The sequence below is a fragment of the Protopterus annectens genome, chromosome 5.part1, assembly GCF_019279795.1.
Source record: "Protopterus annectens isolate FY-2018-M chromosome 5.part1, PAN1.0, whole genome shotgun sequence".
NCBI classification, from domain to species: domain Eukaryota; kingdom Metazoa; phylum Chordata; order Ceratodontiformes; family Protopteridae; genus Protopterus; species Protopterus annectens.
In genome coordinates this window covers 90,494,382-90,517,312 of record NC_056736.1, presented here as the reverse complement: position 1 = coordinate 90,517,312, position 22,931 = coordinate 90,494,382, and the positions used below count along the sequence as shown (strand labels likewise).

Genomic DNA, 22,931 nt, shown 5'->3' with positions numbered 1-22,931 from the left:
ACTCCACCCCCTTGGGACCTCAGCTATGTTTTGGAAAAACTTAAGGTTCCTTCATTCGAGCCGGCAGGCAAAGCTGCCCTAAAACACTGTACATGGAAAACTGTACTACTCATGGCCTTGACCACAGCCAGAAGAGTGTCAGAGCTACAAGCCGTCTTGGCTATCCCACCTTTTCTGGTATTCCACGCTGACAGGGTTACTCTTAGAACCAACCCTTCCTTCATGCCCAAGGTGGTGAATGACCTTTTCCTAAATCAAGCAATCCACCTTCCAACCTTCTTCCCTAACCCACAGGAGGACAGTGAGAGAGTACTCCATTCCCTGGGTGTGCACAGACAACTCGGATTTTATCTGCACAAAACCAAATCCATCAAGACAGGCTGATCAGCTCTTTGTCTCCTTACATCCCAAGGCTCTAGGGAAGGCAGTAACCAAACAAACTATTTCAACCTGGATTTCCAAAGCTATCACCTTGTGCTACCAGTTCTGTGGGAAATCCCTGCAGGGTACTGTTAAAGCACACTGCACCAGGTCCATGACCTCCTCAGGAGCCTTCTTCAGGGGTTTGGATACCTCTATCATTCTTGAAGCAGACACTTGGTCATCAGTGCACACCTTCACCAAACACTACAAGTTAGACCATGTTTCCAGAGGCAGGGTGGGTTTTGCCCAGGCTGTCCTCCTTTGATTCCTGGAGACTGCCTCTAGACCACCACCCCCTTCCTCACAGTGAGCTTTGGTACTCACCCATATGTGATAAATACTGCAACATGGGAATAGAAGGACATAGGACAGTTGTGTAAAATCTTACCATAACCTTAGATGTCCTTCTCTTCCATGTTGCAGTATTCCTTCCCCTCCTGTTAGGCTGCAGTTCCCTTTCTGGATGGCACAGGACTGACATTTTTCCCTTGTGTAGGACTGGTTCCAACTGGGGCTTACAGTTCTAAGGGTCATTGCGTGCAGACATCACTTTTATGGCCCATGTTCCACTGGCCACATCAGATGTCCCACGCACCATACAGTGACTGAAAACTTTTATATACTGGCCGGATGTTAGGGTAGCAAGAGGAGTAAACCTGTATGTGATGAATACTGCAACACGGGTGCACTAGGTTGTTGGTGCTTCTCCTCCTCTTAAAATATTGTTAAAACCTTCCAGATCTTTATCAGTTGTTTCCCTTCTAGCTTCCAAGCTTCCACAGGAATATCATTTATTCTTGAGGACTTTCCTGTAGATTGGTTATATATCACCATTTTTATCTTTCATCTCCTCTTATCCTGTTAGTTAGTGATCCTCATCTACCTGTAACCTTGGCATATTTAATTCTTCCATAAACATTTCCATGTGTACCTTTTTCGTGATTTCCACATTTCTCTGCTTTATACAAATTTTCATAAAATTTCCAAAATATTTCTAGTATCTGTACAAGATCTCTTGATATCTTTCTTGTTATAGACTTCCCTAAGCTTTGTGACAACCCTTTCTACTTTCTGTTGACTGAGTCGTTTTGCTAAAAGGTTTTGTGCTCTGGAGTTATCAGAAACACTTATTTAACAGCTGTCTTTCTAAAGTCATGCATATTATCAAGGTAATCCTTTATTTTCAGTTCAACATTCTGCAGTTCTTCTCTGAGATTCCCCCTATTCTGCAATACTTTAGCATTTGAGAGTCACTGTAAATAGTTCTTGTTACTTCTTAACCATCTCAGTCTCTTATTTCCACCCCATTTTTAAACTCCACTTAAATTTTATACAATTATTCCCTAGCTATATTTTCAGAAGAAATTTCTGTTTTCTGTAATAAATTCTGAATAATTTCTACTACCCATTCCGTAAATTCCTCTCTTTTCAACAGATAGCTGAGAAAGCACCAGTGCCTCATTTCGATTTCATTACCCTGCATTTTTGTTTTAGTTATTAGCAAATTATACAAAATAGTAATTGGATGTGTATCAAAACTTTCAGTTAAATACACATGTTCGAAATGTAAGATCTAATGTCAGTTTTCATTCCTTCCTCAACGGATGGCTCAGATCCGACTCTGCTGTTACACTAGCTCATGGCTTCAGACAAACACTCAAGCTCCTTTCCTACCCACAGTGCTCTATCCCCAACATATTCTGGATCTTGTTTGCCATTTTTGTGACTAGACATGGTAGACTACATCTCTCGAGCGAACTTGTTTTGTAATATTTCTTAAAATCTTTTTCTTTACTCGCCAAACTTTGGTAAATTTTTTCCTGTTTGATACTCTACTATATACTGCAAAAGTTTTCACTACCTTTGTCCGGCTTTATTATCCCTTGTACACTTGCTAGTGTATTATCGCTACCATTGTTTACCTTTTCCCATTAAGGGTGTTATACTCTAGTTTCTTTTTTCTGTTATTAAAAAAAAAAAACTGCTGTTACCTCACCTTTTGCTGCTTTTTTTTTCATCTGCTTACTGTTGGCTGCTTATACGATTTTTCTTAGAGTTTCTTCTAGTTACTGCTGTTTGATATAACTATTTTATATATAACGTCTGAGAAAGGCATTAAAAAGTGTAAAAGATGTGTGAATAAAATGCTCTATTCAGATGCCCACATTCTCGGTCTACTTTTTAAGGCCGGACCACCTTAACCAAGATTGGAATGTTTTCCGTGGTTTCAGTCCATGCTTCTTGTCTGACAGGAAGAACAAACTAATCTTAAATGTTTTGTAGCCAACTACATTCTCTGAAGCCATATCGGGAGTTCACTCTCCAAAAATTAAACCTAAGGACCCTTCAAAAAGGTTCGTATCTATAGGATTCTTCTTCTACATCCTCAGAACCAATGACAAAAAGAAATTGGATTTAAAGTCTCCTGTGATCCGACCATCTTTGAATCTGACCAAGTACCTGTCCAGTTCAGCAAACTCTGATCCAACAACCATACTTCGGATCTGAAGTCCCCAGAACCTAAGCCATGGCCTTGCAACTGTATATTCGCCCAGCGTGGATCCAGCCCTTTCAGGGTGCCTTCCCCTTTCTTGGAGAAGCACTCTGTCTCCTTCGGTGGTATCCACTCATTCCTTCAGATGTCTCATGGAGGCAGATGTGGAATGGATGATGAGGAGATTTTTCATGGAATAATTTCAGAAGGGAGCCTTCACAGTTCCTATCCCCTCGGGTCAGGAACACCATCCATCTACTATTCCACCGATAACTCCTCCTCTGACCCAACCTGTGGTGTTGGAGTCCTCAGATCTGAGCGTTCTGGGCCCTTCTGGACCAGATCCAAAGGGAGGATTTTCTTCAGATCCGACAGTTACTCTGAGTGCTCCGGCCCCAGACATCTTCGGATCCAGATGGCTCCCAGAGCCGAAGCTTTCAGGTCAGAGCCAAGGGGATAGAATCAACTCAAGGTTTTAGAGCAGTCTCTTCCTCTCGGGGCTTCGGCATTGGACAGCTTGGCTTCAGCTTCCGCCTCAGGCGGATGGCTATCAGAGTGGAGGGAGATGACTGCTCAGAAACTCACTTTCTTGCCCTGTTGGCTTCCTTTTCTCCTGAACAGTCTGCTTTCAAGGTTATGAAGAGGGTTTTCTCTGATTCCGGAGAGCATGCAGGCCCTTTCTCCTCGGATCCACCCTCAACATCTCAGCTGATTTTGCACCATGATCCTCAGCATTCTGCTCCACAGAGACAGCCGGACCACCCAGATGGGTATTGTCACCTCTTCCGATACTCCTCCGGATTATCCCATCAAAGTCCCTAGGAGTAGGGCTTACAGGAGAAGGCACTTGGACCCCCCCCCCAGGATTCTGACACCATGGATACTGACTTTGATGAGGGAGAAGGATCTCCCAAATCATCACCTAATGACATCTTATTTTGAGACCTCCTTGAGATCCTTAAACAGAATGTTGTTGGGTTTGCCCAAAACCCAACTCCTGAGGGTAGTATTTCTGGAGGCTTTGGGGACTGGCCCGTCTACCTCCTGGTTCACTGTGCCCGCTGATGACCTAATTGATTTGGTGTCTAAGCAGGTGTGGAAGGAACCTGATAAAATTGAGCTGGTCCGCAAGAGACCAGAGGGGATTCTGGCTCCACTCATAGGAAGAGAACGTTGGAGTAAGGGAGTACTGGTTGAGGCAATGGTCGTGGCAGCTACAAAAAAGGAACTCGTGGAACAGACTTCCACTGTCCATTGCCCCCCACCCCACCCCCGTAGAGAATCTAGAACAATGGACAGGTTTGGGAAGCAAGTTTATGCTTCAGCGACATTTGCTGTTTGATCGCTGAACTACTTGACACACGTTGTGAGACTGCAAAGTGACTTGATTAAGGAATTTCAGACTCCCTTTCAGGGACCACTACTGGAGAGGCTCGAACATCTGTGGCCTCACAGTTGACTACCCATCAGTCTGTTGCAAATTCGTCCATGAGGCTCATCTTGCTTGCTGCAGAAGGTGCCTCTAGGGCCGTGGGTTCAGGCATTTCCATCAGGAAGCATGCCTGGATCCAGCTGTTTGATTTTTGTGGAGCCTTTCAAGTCATCTTTTGTCAGTGCTCCCTGTGATGGATCTTCGTTGTTTGGCCCCACAGTTAGACACACTCTCCAAGTGTGAGAAAGACAGAAAGACCCTATCTGTAGTGAGAGTACGTTTTTTGACCCCTCAGTGAACCTTTTCCATGAATCAACGGGGAAGTTGAAGGATATGGGTCAGGAAGTCTCTGGGTACTTTCCAGAACACACGTGGAGGTAGTTCCCTTCGAGGCAGAGGGGGTAGTGACAGTGGCAGAAGAGGCCTGCAAAACCAAGGGTGTAGCGATATCTGTTCTGACAGGCCCTTTCAGTTCTAATGAAGAGAGGCCCAATTGTCTTCCTCTGGAGGGAGTCAGGGGTCGCTTATCTCTGTACCGGGAAGCCTGGCTAAACATAACAAAGGACACTTGGGTGCAGAGAATCATTTCCAGAGGTTATATTGTTCCTTTTTCCCTACCATCATGTTACCCAGGAAAATCCCTGATGTTCCACCCAGTCAGAGGGAAGCAGCAGTACTAGAAATACAAAAGCTGCTACAAAAAGAGAGTCATCCTAAAGGTCCCTCCAGACCAAATAGAATTCGAAACTTGCTCAAGACTTTTTTTTTAATGCCAAGGAAGACAGGGGACTGGAGACTGATTTTAAATCTGTGTGTTGAACAAATCAGTTTGACACACCAAGTTCCGGACAGTCACGGTTCAGTCCATTCTGCCCTTTCTGAGTAAGGAGAACTACATGTGCTCAGTAGACGTTCAGGATGTGTACTGTCTCATAAAAATGAACAGATAATCCAGAAGGTACTTAGGTTTCCAGTTGTTAGCCAGTCATTTCCAGTTCAGAGCACTGCCCTTTGGCCTCACCACTGCCCCCAGGGTTTTCACCAAGTGTATGGCAGTAGTAGCAGCTTACTTGAAACTGTAGGGATTCTGGGTGTTTCCATACTTAAATGACTGGCTCATTACTGTCCCAACCAGGCGTTTGTTTGTACAAGCATGAGACCAAGTGTTGCTCACTTGTTCAGCTCTTGGAATAACCATCAGTTACAACCAGCCACAATTACAACAGACTCAGATGTTGAAATTCATAGGAGCAATGTTCAACAGTGTCTGATAGCATCTCTTTCCCTTTTGAGAGTACAAGCAGTAAGAAATTGGGTCAAGAAAATAATTTTCAGTACCAGATTCTCAGCCTGGTTGATTCTGCAAGCCCTGGGATCAATGTCAGTGGCAATAATCTTAGTTCCCTGAGCAAGATATCACATGAAAATTCTGCAGTGGATGCTACAGACACAATAGTCATTTCTCTCCCAACCCGTGTTGACAAAGATGAGAGTAACTCTGGTATGCACACAGTATTTTCCTGGTGGATGCAGTCACAGCTGTGTTGCAAGGTCGTCCTTTCATTCTCCTTCAGCCCAAGGCCATAGTGACCACAAATGCTTTCCAGATTGTAGGGGAGGGGGGCATTTTCTGGGGGAAGACCGTCACTTGGTGCGCCAAAGAGGCCAACGTGCATATCAGTGTTCTGGAAATGAGAGTGGTGCTCTTGGCATTGCAAGCATTCCAAAACTCTCTTCCTCTCAGAACAATTGCGATCCAAATGGACAACATATCAGTGGTTTGGTACTTCAGCAAACAAGAAGGAACCAGATCTTACCCCCCCCCCCCCCGTATTGAGAAACCCTGAGAGTGTGGCAATGCATGATAGCTTCCAACCACTTTTTAATTGCAAAGCATATTGTGAGGAAGTCCAATGTGATACCAGACAAACTGATCGGGTCCATCTTACTGCCTCGCAAATGGTCTCTCAACAAGAAAGTGACTGACGTGCTTTTCTGTCAGTGGGGCCAGCCTTGCTGCGATCTCTTTGCATCTCCCCTAAACGACAAGTGCAGCAGCTTCTCTGCCCTAATCTCCCCACCAGGAGAGCCCCCCAGGGATACTGTAATCCACAATTGACCCCCCAGACATCTCTACGTTTATCCCCTGACTCCTTTAATTCCTAAATTCCTTCAGAAAGCGGCCAGGTTGAAGAACAAGGTATTCCTAATTGCACCTTACTGGCTTTGACCAATTTGCTTCCCCTTCCTTTGGCCTCATCTTTTGTACCCACCATGGATTCTGGATCCAACTCCAGACCTTCTGTCTCACCGCCACAGGCATAGTTCACCTGAATATCTTAAATCTAAAACTGCATGGTTTCTTCAATTCCATTAATAGCCAGGCAACCTATGCTCTCTTCGCCTGTCCATTCCATGCTGTTGTCTTTCCATAAAACCTCTATGAGAAAACTCTGCATAAGTAAATTGGGAATATTTCTTTATTGGTCAGAGCAAAATTTGGTAGACCCCTTCTCAGCCTTGATTCATTCTGTTCTTGAATTGTTAGAGAGTTTATTTAATGAGGGAACTACTTCATTAACAAAGTCCAACTCGCAGCCATATTGAACTTTCATGTGGGATTTCAAAATTCCTCCCTGGCTTCCCCTAAACTATGCAAAGCCTTTTTAAAAGGTACCCTCCTACTTAGATCACCTTATAAAAATCCTATTCCACCATGGGTTTTAAATTTGGTACTGCAAGCCTTTACACATTCTCCCTTTGAACCTGCGGCTAAGTCTGATTTCATATTTTTGACCTAGAAGACCCTCTTTTTAGTTGCAATTACATCTGCTAGAAGAATCTCAGAGCTTCAAGCATTGTCCTCTAAGCCCCCGTACTTGATTTTCTGCAAGGAAAGATTCACATTACTACCCTTGCTTCTTTCTTACTTAAGGTGGTGTCAGAATCCAACATTAACCAGGCCATTGTCTGCCAGTGTTCTTCCTAAACTTTACGAATAAAGGAGAATATGTGCTGCACTTACTGAATGTTCATAGACCATTGCATTTCTACCTGCACAAAGCAAAATAAATTAGGCAGGCCAGTTGTATGTTTCTTTTACACACAAGTTGGAATAATTTACAAAAGTTAGTCTGGCTAGATGGTTGACTTGACAGAGTGCATTTCATTTGTCTACAACAAATGGGATTTTCCCCTTACCTAAACCACTAAAAGCTCATTCAATCAATGCTGTGGCTACTTCCACGGTATTCCAGTCTACAGCATACATGGATGATACATGTGCGGCTGCAACTTGTTGAAATCCACATACCTTTATCACTCATTACAAACTCGATCTGGTCTTTAGGGAAAGAGCAGCCTTCAGCTCAACCACATTCAGGAATATCCTTGCTTAGAGTCCACCCAGGAATTCAGGTCGCTGGGGACTCTATCCCATCTGTTTTGGAAGGAATGAAAATTAACATAATCAGATAAAGAAGTTATGTACTTACTGTAACGTTCCATGTGTGCTGTCCATTTTCATTCTTTCTAAACTTCTCACCCTCCATCCCCCTTCATTTCTCACAAATGACTTCTGGAGGAATGAGACTCTTAAGGACACCATATGTCCCTTTTGTTGGACTCCAGTTATGGCATCTCTTTTATAGTTTCTAGCTTTCTCAGGCTGTAAATATGGTCTGAGGTATGTTGGGGAAAGTGCTTTGTGGGTAGGAAAGGAGCTTGAGAGCTTGTCTGAAGCCACTAGCTAGTATAACAGCTGAGTCGGATCTGAGCCCATTCCTTGGGAAGAATGAAAATGGACAACACTGATGGAATGTTATGGTAAGTACATAACTTCTTTTTCTGTCTAGCCTAGCCCAGTTTTGTATCTTGGGGAATAATATGTAAATTCATTCTGGATTCCTCCTACTGAATTCACTTCCTGCATGCCAAATAATTTCATAATTTTCTTCAAAAATCTATCCCCTCTGGTTATATTTTCCTTTCCGGGCCTCCCAGATAACATCCTCACTGCAAATTCCAGTCCCCACCTATTAGTAATATTCATGCTGAAAGATGATTATTTCTCCCAGAATTTTCTTAAACTCCATTGTAGCAGCTTTAGGTAGAATATAAATATGTGCCAGTGTAATCTTTCTCCCTTGACAGTATCATCTTAGTGCTACATATCTACAGTTATTTGTTATCCTCTTCTATTAATATTTGAGCTCCTCATGCAATTAATATAAATACTCTTATTTTCCTTTGTCACAGCTATTCCACCAAATAACTGCCCTGAAAACCTTTCTCTGTCACATTCACATTTCCTTCCAAATGTGTCTCCTGTAGCATAGCTATTTGCACTCTTCATTTTTAATATAGTTCACGACTTTCTTTTTTGCATATGTGTGAGACCATTTACATTTAAAGATAATATAAAAGTGCTGTTATTTCAAGAAGTTATTCCCACCGTTTATGTGTAACAGTTTTTTTGTTAAAAATCTGGTTCCAGCTTTTATGTTACATGTATACACTAATGTTTGGCAGGTTAATCATTTATGCAGTTGTTTCTTGTCATATCCATTTGAGCCTATGTCACATCTTAGAAAACTTTGTTTTATTTAAAGCCCTCAACCACCCCCCAAAAAAAAAACAAATACACCCCTAAAACCTATTAACTTAATATTAACACACATGTACATCTTCAAATATTGAAGTTTTACCCTCCTAATAGGAACAGTTGTCCAAAACAGACAGCCACACCCAGAGACTTGGGTTAACCTAAAAGGAAAGGCTATCCATGCTAAGATGAGTGGTACTATCTGTACTTCTATTAAGTACTGTCTGGTTTTGTCTTATCTTTATTGCTGTCCCAGACTGGGGAAATGCTTTCAGAAAACAGTCTCCGAGCCGTTGAAAGAAAGAAGTATTCTGTTTTATTGCTCTTCATCAGATTGTGTCCATGGAGACATGAGAATCAGACGTTGAATTGCTTCTACAAGCATGTATTTATTTGCTAGAGGAAAGTTTTATTATTTTCAATGTTCATTTTTATTTATTTACTTTTTCTTAAAACTTGTTACTAGATCAAGCTAAGGGCCTTAATCCACTCATTTCCTTTTTTGCAAAAATGAGAAAAAACACGTCAGTTTTTCTTGCATTATACTCTTTTGATCATACTTTTCTTTTATTACATTGCAGTGCCTACATTTCTCAAAACTGAACAAGGAAAACGAGAGAGAGGGAAAAACAGGGTACCTGTTTACTTTAGTATCCCCATTACATTTGAATATAACTGAGAAAAAATTGCTTTGTAGCATGCAGATTATATCATGCATTAACTCTGTCCCTCTTCTTCCCTTCTCTTAGGTGTTCTAGACATTAATTACACAAAGTAGGTCATATGCTTTAGAGCCTCCTACAAGTTTAACAAAGTCAAAGTCCAACATTTCCAGATTTTCTTGTTCTGTTATGTTTCACAAATATAATTAATTATTTGTAATCCCACATTTATTTGTCAACTTCCAAGTTGCTGGTTTTATTTTTGTTTATCCCCATCTCCCAAATCCAATGTCTGCTTCATTTCCAAAGTACTCTGTTTTTCTAGTGTATTCTTGTGCTTTTTTCTGTCTCAAGCATTTTTCATTGAAACATTGGAAAAGGTTTCACTGGCACAGTCTAGAAGCAAAATCTCCTGTTTCACAACTCACTTCTTGTTGGACAAACCTTTCTCTGTCCTCCTTAGCATGTTCTGCATCAAAAAATGATTTTGTCCCTCCAGGAAAGAATATTCTAAAGGTAACTGATAAAGCAGTTTGAATCTCACGCCTGCTTCTCGACATTGCCTGATTAGTGGAATGCATTTACTCCTCTTCTGCCTGGTATATGCAGCAAGTAATCATTTTCCACAAACACTCTACTGTCTCCCACTTTTAGTAATTTGTCTTTCTGGTACAGTTTTGACAAAATCAACTCCTCCTGCTTGCAGGATTGCTCCTTTACTATTAAAGGTCTAGTTTGCTTTCTTATGACAAGGTTTGGAGCATACACACAATGTGCCCTTTCAATTAACAACTCCTACTGTGCACTACCAGTCCAGTTGCTTATTTGTGCTTTCATAAAATTAATACAGTCTATTCCTTCCAACTTCTCTGGTACAGCAGAGGATTTCAGGTTTTTCTTGCATGCTGTCCTCTAATTCTATTATTTTTTGAAGCATCTCTTCTTGAGCAGTCTCGTATTCAGCCAGCATTTTCTTAATTTGGCCTCTGATTTTTGCAGTTTTATCACCTCATTGGAATATCAGTTTAAAGCTTCTGTTTTTTCCCAGCCTTTTGTTATTTGAGTTGATATACCACATCAACATTTCATTTATTCTAATCAGCTCCAAGTACAGTTGACTTACTGGAAGTCATGTCTTGCACCAAAGCTGGAGCTTGCACTTTTTTGATGAACAGTTGCAGAATTCTTCCCAGTCAGTGTTTTTTCCTTACCTTTTGTGATTGATTTTCTTTTAGGTTCTCTGAATTTCTTTTTTGCTGGCATCGAGGCAGTGGAGTTATTAGCCAGTTACTGAAATTTACCCAAAAATACAAGTTTACTGGCCGTCTCTTCTGAGTTTGTTTTAGCACTAGCAGAGCTGAAATTAAGGTGCTAATCAATGTGCAGTCATCTTAGAAGTCGCCTTTTTGGTGGTGTTGACAGATGGTAGAGATGATTATGCAGCTATAGCAATGGCATAATGAAAGCTGGTAAAATACAGAAAACTGTGTCCTGTATATAAACATTGATGGGATGAATGGAGTGGATGCCAGTTTTTAACTGTAAGTTTACAGGGCAAGGCTGAAAACTGTTAATGGTAAATGAAAGCTGGCCCAAGAACTGCAGAAAGTTTTATTTGCAAGATTAAAAGTAGATTGAGATTAGGTTAAAAGGTATTGTACAGCACACGTTGTCTAAAGGCAGTGTTACAGCAATGACTGCATGCTGAGAGAGGACTTTAGTAGTGAGGTGCAGATAACACTGTGGGTAAATGTGGAGTATAATAAACAGAACTGGATATAACAGTGGGAGAAAAGGAAAACATGAGATGTGTGAGAAGTATTTGTATAAAGGGCACAATAAAAGACATGCATGGGTAAATAATGTAATCAAGGGGGATGGAGAAAATTTTTATATCCATCTTACATACCAAAATGTAATGTAAAGTGGATTATGAAACAGTGTGTTACGTTGGCGGTCAAAATTTTGAGTTTACAATTGAAATTAGATGCTGTTTGGTATTCTGCTCATGGAAGATACAATGTTTTAAAAATATTGAGCATTAAAAAATGTAAAGTAAATACTGCTGTGATAGTAAAATTGTGGCATGAAAAAGAGATTGGAATAGATGGATGACAGTTAAGTGTAAGTAATTTTTATTTATGTTCTTGAATGATTAACAGCAGTAAAAACTGTTTGGTATTTAAAAAAAAGTCTGACTTACAGCCTTGAAGCTAGAATCTTGATTTCCCTAGGATTTCTTTTTAATAGTATGATATTGCAAGAAGCTATAAAACCTACAAAGGGTTGCATGGTCAGATGGAAGTTGTTCTCCCGAAATAACATTCAGATTTATCATTGAAAGAGGTCCTAAGTTACCCAGCTACCTTTATATTGCAACGGTCTGACTTATAGCTTTGTTAAAGTACACCTTTTCACAATTTCTGCTTGTTTACCCTTGGAACCTCTATTAGCTCTGAATCCTAAAGTCGAACTGCATCTGGAAGAGCTCTTGTAAGACCCACTTGGAGATTACTTGCATCCTAGTAGGATATCAACTATCAATTTATTTTCTGGAAAAGCTGTTTTTGTTGCTTATTATTTCTGCACATAGAAATTATGCTCTTGAAACCCTGTTGGCCACCAAGCCTTGCATGGTCTTCCAGAAAGACTGGATGTTATTAATGATTAATCTGTCTTTTATGCTTAAAATAATTTCAGAAGTAGCCTTGAGTCAGACAATTCAGCTACCTCTCACTATTGTTCCTTGGACCCCAAAGCAAACAAGAAAGTATATTATGTATGCATAGACACAACTTGGGTATTATCTAGAGAGAACAACCGTTTACGATATTAAAAAGCAAAAGAAGCCCAGTGTCCAAAGTGACCTCTTGCTAAGTCACTGGCTAGTTATATTTGCCTTATTTTTGACCACCATGGGGAAAAAAATGTTAAGTGACAAATAAAGGCTCACTTCCCTAGGAGTGCTGCCACTACAGCAGCAGCTTAAGAATTTTGTGAAGCATTCACCTGGACATCTATTCGTACCTTCAATAAGCATCTTAAATTACATTTTGATTTAATTTAAGTGCATTTATTCTTTAATCAAGTCATGGCCTGCATTGTAGAGTTAAATGAAATGTATGTTAGTAAGCTTCAAAGTAGACATTCAACCAGCATGTTTTTAGTAATCGAGCGGAAACTGGTGTACACTGAGAAAAGTCAAACAGTTGTGCAGAGAGCATGCAGACTCCACACAGTCTGTGACTGCAGATCATAATGAACCCCCAAACCCTGGTGCTGTGTGGAAGAGATCCATTCCAATGGTAAATTAGGTTTTGTTATGGCAGTCTTGCAGATCATTCCAGCTTTTCTACATTAGTCCTTTGGCAAAGGCCTGTACTGCTTTAGTAATATTCCAGTCTGTGGTGAGTAATACTGCATTAGTCACCCCTACAATTAGTATAGTTCATCTATGTGATAAAGTTACTACTACCGTAACAGTAGATGTGTCAGTAAAAGGATCACTGTTGCAGTATACCTTTCCTGCTTCAAACAGCCTTTTTCCTTTCCCCTGGATTCCTTAGGATTGAGACTTTTTCTCTCTCACTTTCTCTCCCTCTCTTTATATATCTCCCCTTCAAAGCTGGTATCTGTTATTGCTGGCCACTCCCAAAAGTGTACTTGCTGGGAAAATCCTATATCTCTTTTCAAAATGTGGTACCGCCTGCTGTCCTACTGATGTCTTCAGCATAGAGTGTAGAGCAGCTGTTTTCTGGGAACATTCTGTGCTCTGGAAGGCAGTCTGGATGTCCTCCATTGGCTAATTGCCATCTATGATAAATTTTACTGCAACAGGGCTCCATGTACTAGAATATTGACTGTTATGGTGAGTTTTTCCCTATCCAAGTATGCTTGGGGCATAGGAGGATATGGTTCTGTAACATCAGGTTTCCCATTTCTTCATCATTCTAAAGTGTCTTGACTGATGCTGCTTGACTCTCTATCTGTGCTTCAGTTCTGCACCTTTATCATGATTCTGCTAATTATTGTATATGATGTATGCTGTATATTGTGATAACTTTGTTTTACATTTCTCAGATTAATACAATTTTGCTTAATACCTCAAACGGGCATAGCCAGGATTTTTTCTACACAAACTTTCAGAATGTACCTTATTCCTCCTGCAACATAAACAGTGCATGCTTCTAGATAGCATGGATTTTCGATACTGAAGAAAAAATTTCATGAAAAGTTAGGCATTATACAGTGGGGGACAAAAATAGTATTTATCCAGGCGTACATTCTGAAAACAGCCATTTAACAAACTGACCGTGGACCATTTTTGTATTTGTATGCATTACTAGATCTACTTACTAGGCCACAGTTTGTCTTTATTAAATTAAGTAAAAAAAAAAAAAAAAGCAAATAGGGTGTCAAAATGGTTTGTTACTGAGCTTAACATAGCCACTTTTGGTAGTGTATTCAGATTAGCATATTTTGTGGCAGTCTTAAAGTTCCATCTTTGTGTCGCCTAGTAATTCTGGCTCAAAACCATCACTGTGGTTTTATAATAAAGGTTGAAAATGTCTGCTTTTCTTTTATGTTGTTCAAAGAAAAACAACCTTAAAGTGATTTTCTGATGATGTTAATTACATCACGACATCTGATTTTTCTAAAAGTATAATCTTCTCTTGTGACTGTTTTATCTGTGAGAAGGCTAATGCAGTATACATGGTTTAACAAGAAAACTTGCTGCTGTGGTTTTCTGTCCTTGTTATTTCTTATTTATTTGGGCCATTTTTCAATAAAACCTTAAACATTTTTTAACAAATAAAGTTAGTGTTCTTTGACTTTATTAGAGCAATACCTTTGGGATGCATCTATAGAATTTAATGGATGGGCAACCATGCATACAGAGTGGGGCATCTGTTAGTCTGTGGACACGTCACCATAGCACTCATTTTGACAGTGTCATGAGGATAAAGGTTAAGTGGATCCTTCATGACTTTAGCAGGGAAAAGATTTTCACAAAGGCAATTAAAAACAACATGGACAGAGAACAATGAAATGAAGAGAGGGAAAATGCATTACGGCACTTCATCCACTAAATGTCATGCCACAAGAATTAAGAAAAAATGTCAGAAAAATCATTTTAAAATTTTTGTTCTTAATTGTAATAGCCATATTTTAATGTCATTACAGAAAGGGCAGCTTGGCAGACCTATCTTGGATATGCCATACTGGAATGCAAAGCCAGCACCTATGCCAAACATCGGGGCAAAGTATGGACGAAAGGCTACATGGATTGGAGCAAGTGGAGACCAGACATTCCTAAGAATTGACGAAGCACTTATCAACTCTCATGTACTGGCTACATCAGAAATTTTTGCTTGCAAACACATCATAGGCAAGAACATTTGATATGTATAGTTCTTTTAGTTAGCACAATGTGAAAGTTTTTTCAGGAGGATTTACTTTTTCTGTACTGGAAATGTAGTTTGCAGCAGGTTTAAGGATTGCTGCAGCAGTATAATTTTGTGCATACAGTGATTAACTGCAGGTGGATTATCTTATTTTCAAGCCAGATTTATAGAGCCATCTGATATCACCAGTGTGTGAATCTGGTCTCCCCTTGCCAAGGATGTCAAGTGATGTTCGGTGGTAAAGAGTAGAGCAGCCTGTGCTTTCTTCAGTTCTTTTTTTGCTGTAAAACATACCTTCTGATCAGTCTGTTAGCTCCCTTCTGGCAACTTTCAGAGAACATTAAGCATACAGATGGGGAAAATAATCTTTTTCTGATTTCTTATTTAGACATGATAGTTACTATTATTGCTGTGATTGCTGGCTTAATTTCTTTGATTTCCTTTGTGAACATAAGCCAAAGCCTTGACATTCTTGGGAAAGGTCAGAAACAGATAAGCCTGTGGGAGACTGATTTCCCTGAAATTATAATCCTCTCTCGTGACCGTTTTATCTGTGAGAAGGCTAGCGCAGTATATATGGTTTAACAAGAAAACCGTGCTTCCGTCATGCTCAAAACTTTGGAGTCTACCTGGAGCATAAGAAGCTTCTTGCACTTGACCGCTGGGTGCTTGCCCGTCCTCCAGCTGGAGAACTGTCCTCCTGCATATCCACAAAACAAACAGCACCAGACTTGCCCATTCTAAAGACATAAACATTGCCTGTGATATAAATAGGACCTGCTGGAGAGATAAGTATGTATCCTAGAGACTACCCTATGGAACAGGCTCCCCATCCATGTGAAGCAGAGTTCCTCCCTAATCTAATTCAAGTGCAACTTGGACAATTTGATAGGAAACTGAAAATTCATCCCTGGTTTGGAACATACGTCTCTAATGCAAACGGGTAACCTTTAAATGGTTCATCTCCCAGGCCCATGCTTACAATTCTCAAGGGTATCAGAACTTGTCAGATTTGGGATGCATGTCTAGGCTTAAAAAGGCCCTTGTGGTCGTTAGAGTAGTAAACACCCATGAACCTATCAGTGAGGGGAATGAGAGAAAGTCTGCAAAGTGAACGCACCATTTTGAGAAAAGTTAACCACCCTAAAAAACTTTTAATGATTCTGTCAACTGAGTGTGTGGCTGTAGTGACTCTGCCATTCTCTCATGGGTCTAAAGGTGACTTTCCTGGACAGGTATGGCTTTGTTCACCTGTGACTCCAGTGCAACCAGTTTCAGTATCTCTGCTTATCTTAGCCTGTTTGAGAAGGTGGGGTTCCAGCATTTGAAACAAGCCAAGATTCAGAAATATAGCACCATGCCACAGCAAGATTCCATTTGTCATGCATCCACAGGGAGAATGTCTGCAGCACATACTGTAAAATTTTCTCTTGAATTGACTGTGAGTTGGGATATTGCTGCCATTATAATTTGAGTACTCAGAGATACCAGCTGAGGATTTTTCTGTTTCTTAATTTTGTGGAGCTCTAGTGGTGTAGTTGCTTAGCAACCCCATACCCTTTTAACATCAAATCAGTGGAAGTTTACCTCACTGTCATACCATGACTCCCAGTTCGTTAAACTATTTGAAGTATACGGAAGATTTTGTAGAAGCTTAGCATTAAATTGTAGCTTACTTCCCCCTCGCCTCTGGACTTTACTTTTGCTCCAAACCCTCCCACTAAAAGGAAGCAATGCCTTTTTCTGACAAATATTAAGAGTTAGACATCAAAGGTTAAGGGGAATGCAGTGTGTTCTGAGTAAACGTATTGGATATAACAGTGCACAGTTCAGTTTAAGGGCAGCCAGTGCACATTTTCTATAAGGCTAAAAGTAACAGTTTATTGAAAGTATGCGAGTTGTGTCTCACATCTGGGAGAAGAGTAACCATAAGATTAGGGCAGACAGCAATCAGTTTAAGTGGGACACAGGCTGTAACGTGCTTCAGCATAGTTAACCCTAACTTTGGAATAAATAGTCTGTGTAACCATCAGCTTGGGACAGACTTTTTGGAAAGTGTGTATAATTTTATATGTTTGCTGTAAGATGATGTCCTTCAAGGATGCATCTGCAGTCCTAACAAATGGGTTGTCCTGCCTCAGGCAGCCCTTCGGTCGGCCGGATTCCAAAGTCTGGGTCTGGCCTCGGCTGATGTCGCACTTCACCCGACGTCACTGCTACTGTCAATTGGGTATAAAGGCATCAGCCGACGCCATTTTCCTCAGTCTTTCTTGCCGCGCGGTGCCCGAAGCAGAAGCTGTTCGCAAGTGCCGGTCGGTCAGATCCAGAGATTTCTACTACCGAAGACTTCTAAAAAGCTAAGTACCCCGTTGGGGACTTTCTTGCCTCAGCCGATGTCAGAAAAAGTAAATAATTGTTTATCTTGTGGGAAACAAATACCTCATAAGGATTTCCACTCTTACTGCCTTCCTTGCTTAGGCCCAGACCACAACGTAGCAGCTTGTCTAGCCTGTGCTTCCTTCAACCGACGAACACTTAGACGTCGGTCGGAGTTTGCACTGGAGTTTTTTGGTCCCGCTTTTGCTTACAAAATGCCGTCGGAGACTCCGACTTCCCAATTAGCTAAAAAGCGTAAGGAAAAGGACCGACACTCGCGGTCCGCGGTTTCGGCCGAAACCACGGTTAAACCAACCGCGAGTGTCTCGGTTTCGGCTGAAACAGAGTCCTCGGTTCTTCCTTCGGCCGAAAGCATTCCTCCTGCAGTCGAGGCCTCACACAGCATGGCTGAATCTGCTACTGAAATTTCTCCTGCTGTAGCAGGCGCCCAGGATTTATCAGATACTATTCCTTTAGACATATCCACTCCTGCACGTGGAGCTGCTAGGCCCCCTGCATCCATGTCTATCAAGGCTTTCTCTAGGGCTAAAGCAGCTAAATCTTCTAAGGCCTTGCCTTCTAAAACCCCCACACACAGGCCTAGCTCTAGTTCCCAAATGCTTAGCCTGGCAGAGGATCTCATTTCTTTGATCAGGGGATCCCAACCTCACCCTGACAGGGCCTCTCCTCCCCCTCCAGAGAAGAGGCCTAGAGCAGAGCCCCCTGAACCAGTTTCTACAGATTATTCTTCGGATGATTCAGACAACTCAAATCCTCCAGAAGGCCCTTGTTCTCCATATGAGGATTCTGACGCAGAAGACTCCATTCCTTCTGCCTCTCCTCCTGAGGAATTTTCTTTTGGGGAAACCTTGCATGCTATGAGGGAACAATTTCAATGGCAGGGCCAGGATTTCTCAGATTCTAGGAAACGGCTCAGGACCTTCTTGCATTTGCCACAGCATAGGCCTTTAGCCATTCCTCCAGTACTAACAGTTGTGGATGATGCATTCAATGATGCTTGTACTGCCCCTGACTCTCTTCCTCCGGCCCCTGCTAAGCCCGACAGATACTACAGGGTCCCGGACACACATTATCACCTGTATAAGGCTCCTATTGCAGATCCAGAAACTATTTCTCAGGGCCCCAAAGCTGTAGCAACTGCCAAAAACCTCCCTCTGAAAGAGAATCTAGAGCATTAGAGAGATGGGGTAAAAAGTTTATACTTCTGCTACTCTTTCGCTAGGGCTTTAAACTGTCAATTCCACATGATTCAGTATCAGGAATTTTTGTTAGATCAGTTAAATAAAAAACTATCCTCTCCTGAACCTATAGACCGTAAGTCCCTGCAGGATTTGGTACATAACACTCAGCAGGTCAGTAATCATTCCTTGAAATGCGGCTATGATGCACTGGAGGCTTCCTTTAGATCAGCTATGACTGGTACAGTGATCAGAAGGCATGCATGGTTAAAAGAGCAATCCTTACCAGACCATGTAAAGTCAAAGCTCCTAGATGCTCCCATGGAGAAGCACAGTTTGTTTGGTTCCCCTGCACAGCAAGTATTAAAGAAGGTGGAGGAAAAAGCAAAATCTGTCCAAACAGTCAAGGACTTCTTCCAGGTCCAGCCTCCTAGGTTTAGTAGAAATTGGCCTTCAAAGAATTGGTCCTTTCCAGACACCAGAGCACAGAGAGGCAGAAATAGGCTCAAGAGGCAGAGGTCAATCCAGAGGTTCCAACAGGGGACGTCAGTGGCAGCCTAACAACCAGAGAAGTACTCCCGCAGATCCGGCTACTACCACTTTCACAGGACAGTCACAGTGACTTGGCTCTGATACCGCCTACCAGGGAACAACTGGAAGCACCCTTAGGCGGAAAGCTAGCCTTATTTTCAGTAAACTGGCATTACATTACAGGAGACAAATGGATTTTACAGACAATAGACAAAGGTTACAGGTTTCACTTCCATACTCTACCAAGGAAGAGAGGAATGCCAAGCCTACCACCAAACCAAAAGACAAACGCTCTAGGACAAATCAAACACTTACTAAGGATGAGAGCCATAGAAAAGGTACCGGCTATGGAACAAGGGCAAGGATTTTATTCCAGACTTTTCCTGGTGCCAAGAAAAGAAAATCAATGGAGGCCTATTCTCGACCTGTCCGCTCTCAACACATATCTCATTGTTCCAAAATTCAAAATGCTGACCCTACAGCACCTTCTTCCCATGCTGGGCAAGGAGGCTTGGCTGGTGACTCTAGATCTCAAGGAGGCATACCTGCACGCCCCTATTCGACCAGATTGCAGAAGATACCTCAGATTTCTTGCAGGATCAGAGCATTATCAATTCTCAGCATTGCCCTTTGGCTTATCTACTGCGCCCAGAGTATTCACGAAATGCCTGGCATCAGTAATTGCTCATTGCAGGCTTCAGGAATTCAAATTTATCCATACCTGGACGACTGCCTGCTACAAGCGGACAACAAGATCAAATTAACAAAAGATTTGGAAAAGGTCATTCACCTACTGCAGGCCTTGGGATACACAGTCAACATAAAAAAGTCAAGGCTGGTACCATCCCAAAGGATCACATTCTTGGGTGCAGAACTGGACACATCAATTCAAATGGCATTTCTCACAGCAGAAAAGCAAAAGCAACTACCACTCTACTTCAAGGCTTTAACAACGCAGAACCAGCTTACAGCAAGGAAAATCCTGCAAGCCCTGGGTTACATGGCATCCTGCATAATATTGATCCCACATGCCAGACTGCATATGAGGAAGTTGCAATGGTCCCTAAGGAATTTATGGTCTCAGCACAAGCACAGCCTAGAAACCCAAATCCCAATAATTCCATGCCTGAAACAGGAATTCCTGTGGTGGGCTCAGGCCTGTCAGTTGAACAAAGGACTGCCTTTCCACAGCCCTCACCCAAGCCAGACTATCACCACGGACGCCTCTGACCTCGGCTGGGGGGCACACATGGCAGACAAGTGCATACAAGGCCTATGGACACAAGACCAGCTCAACCTACACATAAATCAAAAAGAGATGCTGGCAGTGAAACAGGCAATTCAGACCGTTTCTTCAACAGGGTCATTTGCTGATAAGGACGGACAACACCACAGTTATGTGGTATATCAACAAGCAGGGAGGCACACATTCATATCCTCTATGCCGGATGGCAATGGACCTGTGGAATGTGGCCCTGAACCTCAACATTCAGCTACAGGCCTTATTCGTGCCAGGAAAAGAAAATATATTAGCAGACACATTAAGCAGAACTACCACGGATGCCCACGAATGGATGCTGCATCCGGACATCTTCAGAACCATTACAGAGAAATGGGGCCTACCAGAAATAGACCTGTTCGCATCCCCACACAACCACCAATTGAGAAAATTCTGCACAAGGACATACCACCCACTTGCTTGGAAGGTGGACTCCCTATCCTTCAGTTGGGAAAACCTAACAGCATATGCATTCCCACCTCTACCTTTGATGCACAAAGTGCTACTGAAGATCAAAGAAGAGCACCCAAGGATCATACTGATAGCTCCAGACTGGCCGAGGCAGCATTGGTACCCACTTCTGAGAAGTATGTCTCGGACACAGGCATGACCTCTACCTCTAGTTCCTCTGCTGCTAACACAGAACAACTTCAAGATCCTGCATCCAAACTTGAAAACACTGCAGCTAGCTGCTTGGAATCTTACATGAAACAAAATAACCCAGAACTATCTCAGAGGGTTAAAGACATTATCCTGGAGGCTCGCAGACCCACCACAAGGAAGACTTACTCAGCAAAATGGAAAAGATACCTCATTTGGAGTGCAGCAAAAGGAGAAAATGTATCATTGGCAAACATAGCTAACATCCTGGAATATTTAGCAGAACTTTTCCACAATGGCCTGTCTTACTCCTCCATCAAGATTCATGCATCAGCAATTTCAGCAGAATACAACATGGATCCTCCAGTCTTCTCTCATCCTCTACTCAGGCAGTTTCTGAGAGGAATTAAAAATGTAAAGCCTCCAAGGAAGCCACCTCTGCCTACATGGGACCTGAACTTTGTGCTGGAAAAGTTAACACTCCCCCCTTTTGAACCAGCAGCAACAGCAGAATTACAGTTCTTATCTTGGAAAACTGCTTTCCTGCTTGCAATCACTTCAGCAAGAAGGGCTTATGAATTACAGGCATTAATGGCAGTACAGCCCTTCCTTATCTTCCATCAGGATAGAGTGTCCTTGAGAACTAACCCTACTTTTATGCCAAAGGTGGTCTCCAGGGTATCATTGAACCAAGCTATCCACCTACCAACATTCTTCCCCAACCCGCAGAACAGGGGGGAAAGACTGCTGCACACCTTGGATGTACACAGACAATTGCGCTACTACCTGGACAGAACCAAGAGCAATAGAAAAACTGACCAGCTTCTGGTAGCATATGCAGCAGGAATGGAAGGAAAAGCAATTTCAAAACAGACAATCTCAAAATGGATAGGAAATTGCATTAGATTTTGTTACTCCTTTCATGGGAAGACAACTCCAGAAAACATCAGACCTCACTCCACAAGGGCTACAGCCACTACTACAGCTTTCTTACGAGGAGTGGCTACCAAAGACATTTTAGAGGCTGCTACTTGGAGCTCCGTGCATACATTTGCCAAGCATTATAATCTGCCTTTATACTCCAGATCCCGAGCAGGTTTTGCCACTGCTGTTTTGCAAGGGATCTTAACTACACCATAATCTTCTTAGTGCCTCCCCCCCAGTTTGGCTATGGTATTCTACCCATTTGTTAGACTGCAGATGCATCCTTGAAGGACATAGTACAGTTTTGTACCTACCATAAATGTAGATGTCCGAGAGGAATGCATCTGCAGTCAGGATTACCCGCCTCCTTCCCTCTGTGGTACTCCTAGGGTATTTGCCCATCTTGTAGCTAGCTGGGGGAATCTATTATGGTGTATTTGTTTGTATATATGTACATACATGTTTATTTGTTGTTTGCTCTCTACTATTTGGAATCATTTGCATTTATCCAAATTTAGCCTTCCTAGAGGGCACCTGGCATCTGGGGCAAGAAACACCGAGGAAAATGGCGTTGGCTGATGCCTTTATACCCAATCGACAGTAGCAGTGACGTCGGGAGAAGTGCGACATCAGCCGAGGCCAGACCCAGACTTTGGAATCCGGCCGACCGAAGGGCTGCCTGAGGCAGGACAACCCATTTGTTAGGACTGCAGATGCATTCCTCTCGGACATCTACATTTATGGTAGGTACAAAACTGTACTTTCTTCGTGTTTCACTGTTGCAGTAATTACATTTGGGGTAATCTGCTGGCAGGTTGCCCTCAGTCGGCCTGAATTCCAAAGTCTTGGGTCCTGCGTCGGTTGCCGTCTCCTCTTCCATGATGTCAGGTGTATAAAACATGCAGCCAACGCCATTTTCTTCAGTCTTTCTTGCCGTGCGGTGCCCGAAGCAGAAGCATTTTGCAAGTGCTGGTCGGCCAGCTACTGAAATGTTCGAGTTTGA

The 22,931-nt window shown here is 42.1% G+C and overlaps 1 protein-coding gene across 1 annotated transcript in view; it reads left to right on the top strand.

The window, feature by feature from the left end:
* MYCBP2 (MYC binding protein 2) overlaps positions 1–22,931 on the top strand; it is a gene marked incomplete in the record, with an annotated part of 5,088,083 nt that overhangs the window by 1,606,197 nt on the left and 3,458,955 nt on the right. The window contains 1 exon segment of the mRNA XM_044072904.1: positions 14,799–15,003. Coding sequence (XP_043928839.1) covers positions 14,799–15,003 — 205 coding nt within the window.